The 15,184-nt window shown below is 44.1% G+C and overlaps 1 protein-coding gene across 1 annotated transcript in view; it reads left to right on the top strand.

Annotated features, from left to right (window-relative positions):
- Positions 1-14,631, top strand: part of tbkbp1 (TBK1 binding protein 1) — a 119,031-nt gene extending 104,400 nt beyond the window's left edge. Inside the window, exons 8-10 of the mRNA XM_048614803.1 lie at positions 3,834-3,952; positions 6,684-7,108; positions 13,533-14,631. Coding sequence (XP_048470760.1) covers positions 3,834-3,952; positions 6,684-7,108; positions 13,533-13,661 — 673 coding nt within the window. The 3' untranslated portion in view covers positions 13,662-14,631. The remainder of the gene's footprint in view (positions 1-3,833; positions 3,953-6,683; positions 7,109-13,532) is intronic.
- Positions 14,632-15,184: the final 553 nt, after the last annotated feature.

The raw sequence follows: 15,184 nt of genomic DNA, 5'->3' as shown, positions 1-15,184 counted from the left end.
TGAGAGCAGTTTAGAATTCAGCAAAGAAAGACCAAGTGATTGATTAAGAAAGGGAAAATACAGTATGAAAGTAAGCTTGCAGGGAACATAATGACTGACACTAAGAGTTTCTATAGGTACGTGAAGAGAGAGATTGGTGAAGACAAATGTTGGTTCCCCACAGACAGAAACGGAAGATGGTATAATAGGGAACAAAGAAATGGCTGAGCAACTGCATACACACTTTGTTTCTGTCTTCACAAAAGAGGACACAAATCAGATACCAGAAATGTTGTAGAATGCAAGATTTAGTGAGAGGGAAGAATCGAGGGAGATCAACATTAATACAGAAATTGTACTGGGAAAATTGATGGGATTGAAGGCAGATTAGAGTACTCAAGGAAGTGGCCCTAGAAATAGTGGATGCATTGGTGGTCATCTTCCAGGATTCTATAGACTCTGGAACAGTCCCTGCAGACTGGAGGCTAATATCACTCCAATATTCAAAAAGGAAGGTAGAGAGAAAACAGGGAATTATAGACCAGTCAGCCTAATATTGATAGTGGGGAAAATTCTCGAATCTATTATCAAGGATTTAATAGCGGATCATTTAGAAAGCAGTGGCAGGACCAGACAGCGTTGGCATGGATTTATGAAGGGGAAATCATGCTTGACAAACCTGTTGGAATTCTATGAAGATGTAACTAGTAAAGTTGACAAGGGGAAGCCAGTCAATGTGGTGTAGTTGGACTTTCAGAAAGCGTTTGACAAAGTCCCACATAAGAGATTAATGCGCAAGATTAAAGCGCATGGGGTTGGAGGAAGTGTATTGAAATGGATAGAAAACTGGTTTGCAGAGAGGAAACAAAAAGTAGGAATTAATGGATCCATTTCAAATTGGCAGGCAGTAGCTAGTGGGATGCCACAGGGATCGGTGCTGGGACCCCAGCTATTCACAATATATATAAATGATTTGGATGAGAGAACAAAATGTAACATCTCCAAGTTTGTAGATGATACCAAGTTGGGTGGGAGGGTGAACTGTGATGAGGATGCAGAGATCCTTCAGCATGATCTTGACAGGTTTGGTAAGTGGGCAAGTCAATGGCAGATTTACTATAATTTGGATAAATGTGAGGTCATTCACTTTGGAAGCAAAAACAAGAAGGCAGAATACTACCTGAATGGTTGTATATTGGGAGAGGGGAGTGTTCAGCGGGACCTGGGTGTCCTTGTGCACCAGTCACTGAAGGTAAGCATGCAGGTACAGCAGGTGGTAAAGAAGGCAAATAGTATGTTGGTCTTTATTGCAAGAGGTTTCATGTACAGGAGCAGGGATGTGTTGTTGCAGTTATAGAGGGCTTTGGTGAGACCACACCTAGAATATTGTGAGCAGTTTTGGTCTCCTTTTCTGAGAAAGGATGCTCTTGCTCTTGAGGGAGTGCAGCAAACGTTTACCAGGCTGATTCCGGGGCTAGCGGGACTGATGTATGAGGAGAGATTGACTAGGTTAGGTTTGTTTTCACTGGAGTTCAGACAAATAAGGGGGCGGGGATGTCACAGAGCTTTATAAAATTCTAACAGGACTGGACAGGGTAGATGCAGGGAGGATGTTCCCGATCAGGGGGGTGTCCAGAACCAGGGGTCACAGTCTGAGGATTCAGGGTAAATGATTTAGGACGGAGATGAGGAGACATTTCTTCACCCAAAGAGTGGTGAGCCTGTGGAATTCATTACCACAGGAAGTCGTTGATGCTAAAACATTGAATGTATTCAAGAGGCAACTAGACATAGCACTTGGGGTGAATGCAATCAATGATTATTGGGAGGAAGCAGGATGAGGCTATGAGTTGGACGATTAGCCATGATCGTGATGAATTGCAGAGCAGGCTCGAAGGGCCGAATGACCTCCTCCTGCTCCTATCTTCTATGTTTCTATGTTTCCATGCAAATTCCCAATCTCCCTCTTTATCCAAGGGTCCATTGCCTTGCCATCCTTGTCCTTCCTCCTTACTGGAACATGCCAATCCTGAATTCTGATCAGCAGGTCTTTCAACAACTCTCACATGTCAAATGTGGACTTGCCCAATAACAGCTCCTCCCAATTAACACTCCCTAGCTCCTGCCTGATACTGCTGTAATTTGCCCTCCTCCAATTTAGTGTCTCCCCGCAAGGTCCTGACTTATCCTGATTCATAGCTATCTTCTCATTTAAGGATTTGTGATCACTGTTTCCAAAAGGCTCTTCAACTGAAAGGTCAGTCACCTGGTCAGGCTCAGCCAGTCGGAGGCTGAGGGGTGACCTTACAGAAGTTTATAAAGTCATGAAGGAGGTGGAGAGGGTGAACAGTCAAGATCTTTTCCCCAGGATAGCGAAGTTCAAAACTAAAGGGCATAGGTTTAAGGTCAGAGGGGAAAGATTTTAAAGGGACCAAAGGGACAACCTTTTCACGCAGAGAGTGGTTGGTGTATGGGACGAAATGACTGAGAAAGTGGTGGAGTCTAGTACAGTTACAACACTTAAAAGGGATATGGGCCAAGTGCTGGCAAATGGGACTAGATTAATTTAGGATATCTGGTTGGCATGGATGAGTTGGACTGAAGGGTATTTTTCTATGCTGTACATCCCTATGACTCTATGACACTAGTTGGACTAGAGTCAAGAAACCCTCTTGGATGCACTTAACAAATTCTGCCTGTGTAAGCCTTTTGCTCTCAGGGTGTCCCAGTTAATACTGGGGAAGTTAAAGCCACCCACTGTGACAACCCTTTTGTTATAGCATCTTTCCATAGTCTGCCTACATATTTGCTCCTCAGTGGCTTTTGGGAGGCCTATAGTATAATCCAATCAGAGTTCACCCATTTTATTTTTGAGCTCTACCCATATTGCCTCAGTGAATAAGCCCTCCAGTATGTCCTCTGAGTGCAGATGTGACATTCTCCCTGATTAGTAATGCAACTCCTGCATCTCTTTTACCTTTCTCTCTATCTCATCTAAAACAACAAAACCATGGAATGTGGAGCAGCCGGTTCTCTCCCTCTCTCAACCAAGTCTCTGTAATGGCCACAACGTCATATTCCCATGTACTGATCCAGGCTCGAAGCTCATCTGCCTTACCTATAATACTCCTTGAGTTGAAGTAAACACACTTCCACCCATTAGTACCACTGTGTTCATTTACCTGTCTGTGCCTGTCCTTCCTTTCTGACTTACTGGTCCTAACATCTACCTTCCCTTCAAATCCCTCCACTTGCTCACCTGCTGATCTAGTTCCAGTCCCCTGCCATTCTAGTTGTAAACCCTCTCAGGTAGCACTAGCGAACCTCCCTGTGAGGATACTGGTTCCCCTCCAGTTTAGGTGCCACCCATATAGAACCTTTTACAGCCACTGGACATCCCAAGGCTTACTGCTGCCAATGAAGTACTTTTGAAGTTTAATAACGTTTGTAATATAGGAAACATGATGATTAATTTACAGTCAGTGAGGTCCCACAAAGGGCAATGTGATAATGACCAGATATTCTGGGTTTGTGATGTTGCTTATCAGGTAACTATCAGCCAGGAGAGCTCTCTCACTCTTCCTGTAAAAGCTTTCATAGGATCTTTTGCACCTAAGAAAACAGCCAAGACCTTGTTACATATTTCATCCAAAATTCAGCATCTCTGAGATGACAGCACTCCATCAGTAAGGCATTGGACAGTCGATTTTAACCATTGCTCTCATGTCCTGGAATGGTCTTGAACTCCCAACTTTCTCGACTCATTGGTGACCAACTGAACCACAACTGAGACACAGGCCTAGTCTGATCTTCAGCTGACCTTCACCTGACTTTTCTTCAATTTCTTCTTTCAGGGAAAGCCTGGTTCTGGCATACACTGAGCTGGCCCAAGAACTCTGCCAGTTACGAACTCTGACCGAGGCTCAGACTGAGATCCTGAGGAGGCTGTCTGAGGAACAACTGACTAATAATGGTGAATAGCAAACATGCACATGGGGAATCACAGAAATCAACCTGCTCTGAGCCATCATTCCTCACATTATCACTAACTAGAAACCATTGAGTTCTTCACATGCATTCTTCAAGCCAGTAGTCTCCAACTCCTGTAAACTGATTCACACTGTATTGTAATGATCACTCAGAATCTGACCAAACAAACTTCATCCTGCCATCATAACAGTACAAAAAAAGGGGTCAGAGTAAGGGAGAAATTTAAGTTCATTCGAGTCTTTCGAATCAGAATTAGCGCGTTACCTGAAAAGGAAGGACGTGTAGGGTTACAGTCAGAAGGCAGGAAGAGTGGCACTAGGGCAATTGCTCAGTTGGAGAACTGGTGACATGATGGGCTGAATGGTCTCCTTTTGACACCCTGTCTTCCCTTCCACAGCAGTGATAGGGCTCCCGTTGTCTGCACTGACCATCCCGCCAGCATCCACATCCAAAGGATCATTAGATGTCATTTCTGCCACCTCCAGCAGGATGCCACCACCAGACACATACTTCCCTCTCCTCCCTTGTCAGCCTTCTGCAGGGACTGTTCCCTTCGGGACACCCTGGTCCACTGGTCCTTCACTCCCAATAACACTCCACAGCCTTGCACCACCTACCCCTGCGACCACAGAAAGGTGTAACACCTGCCCGTTTGCTTCCTCTCACCTCACCATCCAAGAACCCAAAGAAGCAGTGTTTCACCTACACTTCACACAATCTAGCCTACTGTATTTGCTGCTCACAGTGTGGTCTCTTCTACAACGGAGAAGCAAAGCGCAGAATGGCTTCGCAAAACATCTACATTCTGTCTGCAAAAAAGACCCTGAGCTTCCATTGTGTTCTCTGGCCAACATCTTTTGTCTCCAGGCTTGCTACAGTGCCCCAGTGCAACTCAGTGCAAGCTGGAGGAACAGCACCTCATTTTCTACTCGGGAACTCAACAGCTTTCAGGACTCAATATTGTTTTCAGTAATTTTCTGGCTTAAGCACCTTGACCCATGGTTTCCCCCTCCCCCACACACCAGGCCTTGTTACTACACAATCCATTGTTAGGTCACTAATAGTCACCATTAATAGCTATTCATTCTCCCAAACTGACCTTTATCCCTTCTTTGTCTGTCCAAATGTTTTTCTCTCTCTTTAGGTCCTATCTCCACCTATCGGTGACTCTTCCTCACCCATCCCCCAACCTCATAGTCTTTATAAAAAAAAACACCCTTTTCCTAACTACCATCCGCTCTGAAGAAGGATCACAGGACCTGAAACATTAACTCTGATTTCTCTCCACAGATGCCGCAGATCTGCTGAGGTTTTCCAACAATTTCTGTTCTTGTTCCAGTGCTGTAACTCTCTCCCAACTGACACTGTGGCTGTACCTGTGCCACATGTAGACTGCATGAGAAGGTAGCTCACCAGCACCTTTGCAAGACAATTCGGGATAGGCCACAATTGCCAGCCTTACCAGCACCACACACTGTGCGCAGCATTCCCTCGGTAGTGCAATGGAATAGCAGCTTAGATTCACAGACACACAGAATTGTTATAGAACCATAGAAACCCTTCAGTGTGGAAGCAGGCCATTTGGCTATTTGGGTCCACACTGACCCTCTGAAAAATAGCCCACCTAGACTGTGTGTCTGTATTGTAAAATTCTATGATTCTATGACATGAGGAATTATTCTCATTTATCGTAACCTCACAAGGAAACTCCAATTAAGTTTTTATCTTTCTAGACCATCCCTGCAGCTTCCATTTTGAACTGTTGGGGGAAAATGATCATTGCTGCTCTCTCCCATTCAACCAAAAATAGCTGTCAGGTCTAGATGATATCAACAGAGCCTGAAGTGCATATTGACCAAATTGTGCTTCTGATGGGCGTCCTTCCTGCCTTCGACTTAAAATTGCAGTCAGCTGCAGCAGCGTGGGAGGCAAAGTGGGGGCAAAGACCAATGTTTTATTTTAACTGACTGCCCCACCCAATTTCCACCAGTGGTTAAAAGTTCCCCTTTGTCACATCGTTCAGGTCTGAGTCTGAACATACTTTTTTTTGCTCGATACTCTCTTTGATTCAGTGGGAGACCCAGTACCTTTGATTCAGAAGGTCGTGGACCCATTCCAAAGACTTGGAGAGAAGTTGGGGTCCTGTTGGTGATGCACTGGCCTTGTAATTGCAGAATCCCCTGCTAATTGTCTGAAGAGTAGATGTTCAAATCCCACTTTGGCATCCAATGGAGTTTTAATTCAACTCATTAATTCTGAGAACTGAAAGAAAATTCCAATAATGGTGACCATGAAACTATAATTGATTGTAACCTATAAATGTATTTGGATCATGAATGTCTCTTAGAGAAGAAAACCTGGCCTGGCTTACATGTGACTCCAGATCCACAGCAATGTGGTTGACTCTTAACTCCTCTTATCCGGCCTGATAAGGGCATTTAGGGACAAGCAAGAGATCACCCTTGTTGATGACACTTGCATCTCATGGCAAAATAAATCCTGAAGATCAACGGGTTGTTTATTCTCATTGCTATTTATTGAATCTTGCTGTGCATCCTAAGGTGTGCCACACTTGTCTTCTCTTGCAATGGTTCAAAAGTACCTCATGTGAAGGCTTTGGGACGTTCTGAGATTGTGCAACGATGCTATATAAAAGCAGGTTCTCTCCAGGGGACATTACATCTTAAAATCTGTTGTCTTACTTTATTCTACAGCCCATCCCCAACCCTCTGGCCACGTGAGACAAGTTGCATACTCCAGCTACCCCAGGAGCACAAGCCACCGTCTCCGGACCAGCTTTCAAGGGCGTCGCAGCTACTCTGAAGTCAGCGATGTTAAGGTGGAGAGCCACACAATGCCATCTCGACTGCCAGTAGATGATCTGTCCTCGCCAACGCACAGGCACTACCTTACTAACGATTACCTGAAGGTGCCTGACAGTCCTGACGTTGGCCCGTTCGAACGGCAGATAGAGTCCGAAGATGAGGATTGGATGAACCATAGTCCTCCTGGCACTTTGGACAGGGGAATGAGGAGCACTTCCTCGTGCACAGCACTCCCACTCCCAGACTCTACCATGAATAGGAGTTCGACCGAGTATCCCAGATCGGAACATGCCCAGTCATGGCCTTCCATCAATGTAGGTCTGCAGTTTTAGTGATCCCAATTTTTATTTCAAAAATATATTTTATTCAAACACAATATCTTTATATGTACGTAGTCACAAATGCAGTTTGGTCCTGCGCAATAGCATGTCAAGGAAACAAACAGACATTGGAGTTTGACTCTATCCAACAAACAAACCAAAGGTATCTCTTACTTGAATCAGACTATGTTTACCTGCAGTTGATGCACCAGAACGGTCCTGATTGACATAATTGTAATCTAGAGATGGGGGTGTGGCTTGAGGTGGGAGGAGGGGATAGGTGGGAGGAAGAACAGGTTAGGGAGGCGGGGACGAGCTGGACTGGTTTTGGGATGCGGTAGGGGGAGGGGAGATTTTGAAGCTTGTGAAATCCACATTGATACCATTGGGCTGCAGGGTTCCCAAGCGGAATATGAGTTGCTGTTCCTGCAACCTTCGGGTGGCATCGTTGTGGCACTGCAGGAGGCTCAGGATGGACATGTCGTCTGAGGAATGGGAGGGGCGAGTTGAAATGGTTCGCGACTGGGAGGTGCAGTTGTTTAGTGCGAACCGAGCGTAGGTGTTCGGCAAAGCGGTCCCCGAGCCTCCGCTTGACCCCGTGGAGGTAGAGGAAGCCACACCGGGTACAGCGGATGCAGTATACCACATTGGCAGATGTGCAGGTGAACATCTGCTTGATGTGGAAAGTCTTCTTGGGGCCTGGGATGGGGGTGAGGGAGGAGGTATGGGGACGGGTGTAGCACTTCCTGCGGTTGCAGGGAAAAGTGCCGGGTGTGGTGGAGCTGGAGGGGAGTGTGGAGCGGACAAGGGAGTCACGGAGAGAGTGGTCCCTCCGGAAAGCAGATAAGGGTGGGGAGGGAAAGATGTCTTTGGTGGTGGGGTCGGATTGCAGATGGCGGAAGTGTCGGAGGATGATGCGTTGGATCCGGAGGTTGGTGGGGTGGTACGTGAGGACGAGGGGGATCCTTTTTTGGTTCTTATTGCGTGGACGGGGTGTGAGGGATGAGTTGCGGGAAATGTGGGAGACACGGTTGAGGGCGTTCTCGACCACTGAGGGGGGGAATTTACGGTCTTTGAAAAACGAGGACAACTGAGATGTACGGGAGTGGAATGCCTCATCCTGGGAGCAGATGCGGCGGAGGCGAAGGAATTGGGAATAGGGGATGGCATTTTTGCAGGAAGGTGGGTGGGAGGAGGTGTATTCTAGGTAGCTGTGGGAGTCGGTGGGCTTGAAATGGATATTGGTTTCTAGGTGGTTGCCCGAGATGGAGACAGAGAGGTCCAGGAAGGAGAGAGAGGTATTAGAGATGGCCCAGGTGAACTTAAGGTTGGGGTGGAAGGTGTTGGTGAAGTGGATGAACTGTTCAAGTTCCTTATGGGAGGCGGAAGAATACAATGTGTACCTTCTCTGCAGCCGTAACAAAGACTGAGATCAACATTAAATTTAAAATTTCAGAGGTCCATTCAGAATTCTAATAACAGCAGGGAAGAAGCTGTTTTTGAATCTGTTGGTACATGTGTATAAGCTTTTGTATGTTATGCCTGACAGAAGAGACTGGAAGAGATTATAACTGTGGTGGTAGGGGTTATGATTATGTTGGCTGTCTTCCCGAGGCAACAAGAAGTATAGATGGAGCTAATGGATGGGAGGCTGGCTTGCGTGATGGTCTGGGCTGTGTTCACAACTCTCTGTAGTTTCTTACGGTCCTGGGCAGAGCAGTTGCTAAACCAAGCTGTGAAGCATCTGGATAGAATGCTTTCTATGGCACACCTATAAAAATTGGTAAGAGTCTATTACGTACATGCCAATTTCCTTAGCCTCCTGAGGAATTAGGGGCATTGTTCTGTTTTCTTGACCCTAGAATCAACATAAGTGGACCAGGGCAGCATATGAGGAAGGAAAGTGAAATCAAATTGGAGCAGATAGTCACAGCACAAGAGACTTCCTTCTGAACTGAAAATCTTAGATTACTCAAAGAATGAGAGTCTCCCTGCTCCAGGAGCAGTCCAGTGATCTTCATCTGTAGCAGCAGATAAGTCGGAGGGGTTTTAGTTGAGAAAAGGAGGTTGTAATGCTTGATCTGATTCAACTGAAGGAATTGAGACAATTCGGTCAAAAAGGAGCTGAGGAATATCTAGTCACCTTAATACCATCAGGTTTGATATAAAAATTGAATAGGAGAAGGATCAGTCTCTGAATGAAAATACCCAGTTGGGGGGAAAAATAGAAGTTGAGTTACCAAAGTAAAACAGAAATAACTCAAATAAATTGGAAAGGAAAATCGGTAGATGAGATGGTCGAGAAATGAGATATTTCCAAACTGGAGATGGTACAGGTACTGTCTCACTAGGTATAGTTTTACATGGACTGTGGTTGTTCAAAAAGGTGGCTCACTACCACCTTCTCGAGCAATTAGGGATAGGGCATAAATTTTGGCTCAGCCAGAGATACCAATACCCCACAAATGAATTTTCAAAAGCCTAGAAAAGGGCTGTAGCAACATCTGGTGTTTTTGTGGATAATTTCATTAAAATGAGACCAAAAGCGCACTTGATAAAACTAGGGCTCATGTTATAAAAGAACATGACTAAGGCTATAGAAGGTAGTGAGCAGAAAAAGAAATGAAGATGAAAGTATTTAATGGAGGTATTGAAAATCATGAAGGCATTATATTGAGCAAATTAAGAGAATCTGTTTCCTGTGGCTGAGGAGTTGATTACCAGAAGATACAGAATTTAAGGTGATTAGCAAATGAACCAAAGATGAATGGTTAGCACCTGGAACTCACTGCCTGGAAGGGCAGTGAAATCATATTTATTAGTGGCTTTCAGGAGAGACGTTGGATAAACAGTTGGAAGAGCGAAAAACGCAGGAATTTGGTGAAACAGAGTGGGGAGTGCTTTGCTTGTCAAAAGAATCAGCACAGAATTGATGGGCCAAATAGCATCCTTCTACGTTCTACACTTTTATCATGAAGCAAAGTTCTGTGATTCCATTAAGGAACACTGTCTGTTAGCTAGAGGTAAATAATAAAGGGTCTGTGAGCACATCAAAGGTAAGAAAATATCTAAAGAAAATGGTGAACAAAATAGAGATAGAAATGGAAACCTTGTGGCAGATTAAGGAAAGGCATTGACACAAACAGAATCAGTTCCATTGGTTTACACAGAAGTGGTTGATATTTGCGATGAAAAGGTTCAGGAGCAGAAGGTGGAGCAATTACACAGGATGCTTTTATAAAGAGAGGCTACGCTAACAATGTTGTTGGAACTCAAAATGAGAGCTATATCCAAGAAGATTGAGAGAACTCAGAGCATATATCAAAGGCTGTGATCATAAATTTTCAAACATACTTGAATGCAATTGTTATGTCAGAAGATTGATGGATAGCCAGTATATAATGTCTGTTTGAGAAGGGAAAGCCAAGTAAGCCAGGAAATTATGGACCCATTAGCTTAACAATGGGTAAGCTTCCACAACTCCAAATATTGGATGAAATGGATAGGATACTGAGGAATACATGGGTTCATTAAGGACAACCAGCCCAGGGTTGTAAGTACAGAGCCTGCATTAACTGAAAAAAGACGGGCAAGTTTGGGAAAATGTTCTTTTTATCCATAATAGAGTCATAGAATTGTAAAGCACGGAAACAGACCCTTTGGTTCAACTCATCCATGCCAACCAGGTATCCCAAATTAATCTAATCCCATTTGCCAGCATTTGGCCCTGATCCCACTAAACCATCCCTGTTCATGTACCTATCCAGATGCCTTTTAAATGTTGTAATTGTACCAGCCTCCACCACTTCCTCTGGCGGCTCATCTATACATGTACCACCCTCTGCGTGAAAAAATTGTCCCTTTTAAATCTTTCCCCTCTCACCTTACATGCTGGGTTGCAGTTCAGAACCTGGTTGAAGCAATAGTGGATAGATTTAAATTGCATGTAGGTGAATATTTAAGGAAGAGATTTACGAAGCCTATGGCGAAATGGGACCAGCTGTCTAGCTCTTACAGAGAACCAGCTCAATTACAATGGGCTGAGTGGCCTGTGATTTGAGGGCTGCTCCTCTTACAGATTAGAATTGTCATCTACACTCCGAGACCATGAGTACAACTTGTCAGGGAAATTGAATTGTCAGACTTTTGCAATGATGTGCACTATTCTGTGATCAAGGGGAAGGAATATTGTTGGGGAAAGGTTGGAGAACCTTTATTTATGTTTAGAAATTGCCATTGTTTGAAGCGGTAGAAATTGAGCACATTGATGTTCAAACTGGTTCTTTGATTATTTCATTGTAGAACTAAATTTATTTTTCTAATTATTCTAAAGCTAGAGATCTATGTTGAACTAAGATGTAACAATCCCAATTGCACCCCACTTAAATCTTTCATCAATATAAGACTAGATACTGAGGATAGATAACCTATTTTTCCATGGATGTAACTGATATGTAGTTCCTGTAGGATCACAGGATCATGTTCAGAAGGAGTAATTCTGGTCATTATCACTTGTCGTTTGCCCAAGGACAATGTTAATAATCTATCTTAGATTAATGAATCTTGTATAGACCAGACTCTGGACTATACATCCTCATACCCCACTTCTTGTAAAGATTCCATTCCATTCTCTCAGTTCCTCTGTCTCCATTGTATATGTTCAGATGAGGCCAACTTCAACAAGGGATCCTCTGAAATGTCCACCTTCTTCCTCAACCGAGGATTCCCCAGCTCCGTTGTCGACGGGGCCCTCAACCAGGTCCGACCCATCTCCCGCACTTCCGCACCCACCCCTTCTCTTCCCTCCCGCAACAGCGATAGGGTTCCCCTTGTCCTTACCTACCATCCCACCAGCATCCACATCCAGAAAATCATCAGGCGCCATTTCTGCCACCTCCAGCAAGATGCCACCACCAGACACATATTCCCCTCCCCTACCTTGTCTGCCTTCCATAGGGACCGTTCCCTCTGGAACACCCTGGCCCACACTTCCTTCACCCCCAACACCCCCCCCACAGCCCTATGGCACCTTCCCCTGTAACTGGCGAAGGTGCAACACCTGCCCATTTACCTCCTCCCTCCCCAGTATCCAAGGGCCCAAACATATCTTCCAGGTGAAGCAACACTTTACCTGCACTTCCCAGAATCTAGTCTACTGCATTCACTGCTCACAATGTGGTGTCCTCTACATTGGGGAAACAAAGTGCAGACTGGGTGACTGCTTCGCAGAACATCTACATTCTGCTCACTGAAAAGACCCTGAACTACCCATTGCCTGCCACTTTAACACACCACCCTGTTCCCTAGCCAACATGTCTGTTTCTGACTTGCTGCAGTGTTCTAGCGAAGCTCAATGCAAGCTGGAAGAACAACATCTCATTTTCCGCTTGGGACCCTACAGCCTCCAGACTCAATATCGAGTTCAATAATTTTAGGGCCTAAACTGTCCCATGTCCCAACCCCAAACACCAGGCCTTGTTACCACATAGCCTGCCATTATACACCCTCTGTTATTAGTCACTAATAGTCCCCATTAACAACTATTCACCCTCCCAGCCTGATCGTTAGCAACTCTTTGTCTGTCCAACTGCTCTTCTCTCTCCTTTAGGCTCTATCCTATTGTATACTCCCTACCCCATCCCCCTCCCCTTTCTTCTGCAAATAAACTGACGTTTCCCCAGCTACCATCAGTTCTGAGGAAGGGTCACCGGACCTGAAAAGTTAACTGTTTTTCTCCTTCACAGATTCTGCCAGACCTGCTGAGCCTTTCCAGCAACTTTTTGTTTTTGTCCTTGTATAGACCAGGATTCAAACTGGTGATTCTCCCCCTTACTCTATAATCCAGTTGTACACCATATGTTTTTTGTTTGATTTGCTTGTGTGATGTGAGTTCCACTGGCTATGCCAGCATTTGTTGTCTAATTGACCAGAGATCATTTAAGAGTCAGCCACATTGCTGTGAGCATGAGAGTCACATGTAGGCCACAGAAGTATAGCTGGTTTCCATCCCTAAAGGGCATGAGATGAGTTTTTACAACAATCAACAGCTGTTACAGGGTTGCCAACTTTTTAAAATTCCAGATTTTTAAAAAAAAATGGATCTGCCATGGTGGGATTTGAAACCATGTCACTACAATATTAGGCTATGGTGATGAATTGCCAACATGGTGACATTACCACTGCACTACGCCCTCTCCATAGATTTACTCATGATGCCATCAACCCAAACTCTTATCTGGATAGAATCATTGTATTTGAAATGTTGGAAGTCATGCCTTCTGCAGCACTGGAAGAATGGGTGTTATTCAATGCAACGAATAATTGTTATAATTGATGTCAAGGCAATAGATCTGTCCATAAACAATTCACACATGGAACATTTTATGATTTACTCTTTTGTTCCTTTCTCCATGCCCAGCTTTGGATGGAAACGGGAGACTCGGACATCAGGAGCTGCCCGCTGTGCCAGTTAGCCTTTCCCCTCAACTACCCAGATGATGCCCTCATAAAACACATTGATACTCATTTGGAAAACAGCAAGATCTGATAACACTGCTTCTCACTGAGCCATGGAAGGATTGAAGAAAATGAAGAAGCAAAAGATTGTCTTGAAAAACTGATACAAGACAGCAAATATTGCAGAACAAAAAAGGAATCAAATTTTCCACTTGATAACCTAATTTTTCTTTCTGTTGGGGTTGGAGGGAGATGATCATGAGTCTTGAATGAACCTTGAAAAGAAATAGAAACGCTAATTTGAGGGCTGCTCCAAATTTGAAGAAGAAAGATAAAAATTATTGATCAGTTGCTGTCAAACATGACAAATGATACGTCTTCCAGTGAAATCAGTTTACTTCCAAAAGCAGAATACTTGAAGCTTGGTCAATGTGAACTTGGAGATACTGAAATTAGTAGCAGGAGAATGAAATTGTCCCATTGCATAATAAAAAGGGTAAACTGAAGGGTTAGGTCTGAGTGTTAAATTTGGAAGCCTATTGCTCAATGGAGAAGATTGAATTGGTGTAGTTCATTATTGGAACAGGTTTCCCATGATACCTGTACAGCTGGTTTCTAGTTATTGTGGTTTAACAAAATTATTGTTCGGGAATGGGGAGTTGCAGAACATTTCATAGATTGACATTGAGAAAATGCAGTCCATAACTTGAAGGACAAGTGCATCAATATCACAAATTGTCCTCCCCCACTGATTCCAGGTTGGAAATTCTATTTATGGTATTGAGCACCTTGTTGAACCACAGTAGGAAATAAAACGAATTTAACTTAATATTGGCTATACACATGATTCAAAGTTGTGTAACATTTGTCACATGCATGTCTCTTATTCATGTTTCTTGACATCTGACTCCATACACAGAAGCTGTTACAGACCAATGTGGCTCTCTGCTCCTATGATGCTGCTTGGCCTGCTGTGTTCATCCAGCCCTGCACCTTGTTGTCACAGACCATTGTGGATTCAGTCTCTGTCTGTAAGAGAATAAAAGAAATATTTGCATTTATATCCTCAAAGCCATTGAGGTACTTTTGAACTGGAGTCACTGTTGTACGGTAAGAAATGCAACAGCCAATTTGCACACAGCAAGCTTCCACAAACAGCTGTGAAATAAACAGATAATCACTTTTTTTTGACTGAAAACAACAAATGCTGGAGATCACAGCGGGTCAAACAGCATCCATGGAGAGAGAGCAAGCTAACGTTTTGAGTTTAGATGACTCTTCATCAGAGCTGAATTGCTTTTTTGATATTGATTGATGGTCGCTATTGATCAGAATACTTGGGATAATCCTGCTCATCTTTGATTTAATCCCCTAAGACATTTTATGTCTACATCTACCTAAAAACAAGTGGGTCTTGGTTTTATGTCTCATCAAAAGGCAGCACCTTCGACACTGAAGCACTCCCTCAGTGCTGGGCTGGACTGTCAGCCTAAATTTCTGTCTCATGTTTCTAGAGTAAGAACTTGAAACCTGCAATGTGAGAGTCCTACCAATTGAGGCATGACTAAAATAGTAATGTGATTTTCCTTAACCTCACTAAACTTGGTGGAAATT

The sequence above is a fragment of the Rhincodon typus genome, chromosome 30 (assembly GCF_021869965.1).
Source record: "Rhincodon typus isolate 14 chromosome 30, sRhiTyp1.1, whole genome shotgun sequence".
Lineage (NCBI taxonomy): Eukaryota > Metazoa > Chordata > Chondrichthyes > Orectolobiformes > Rhincodontidae > Rhincodon > Rhincodon typus.
The sequence above is the reverse complement of the archived record's forward strand: the minus strand, read 5'-3'. Positions and strand labels throughout refer to the sequence as shown.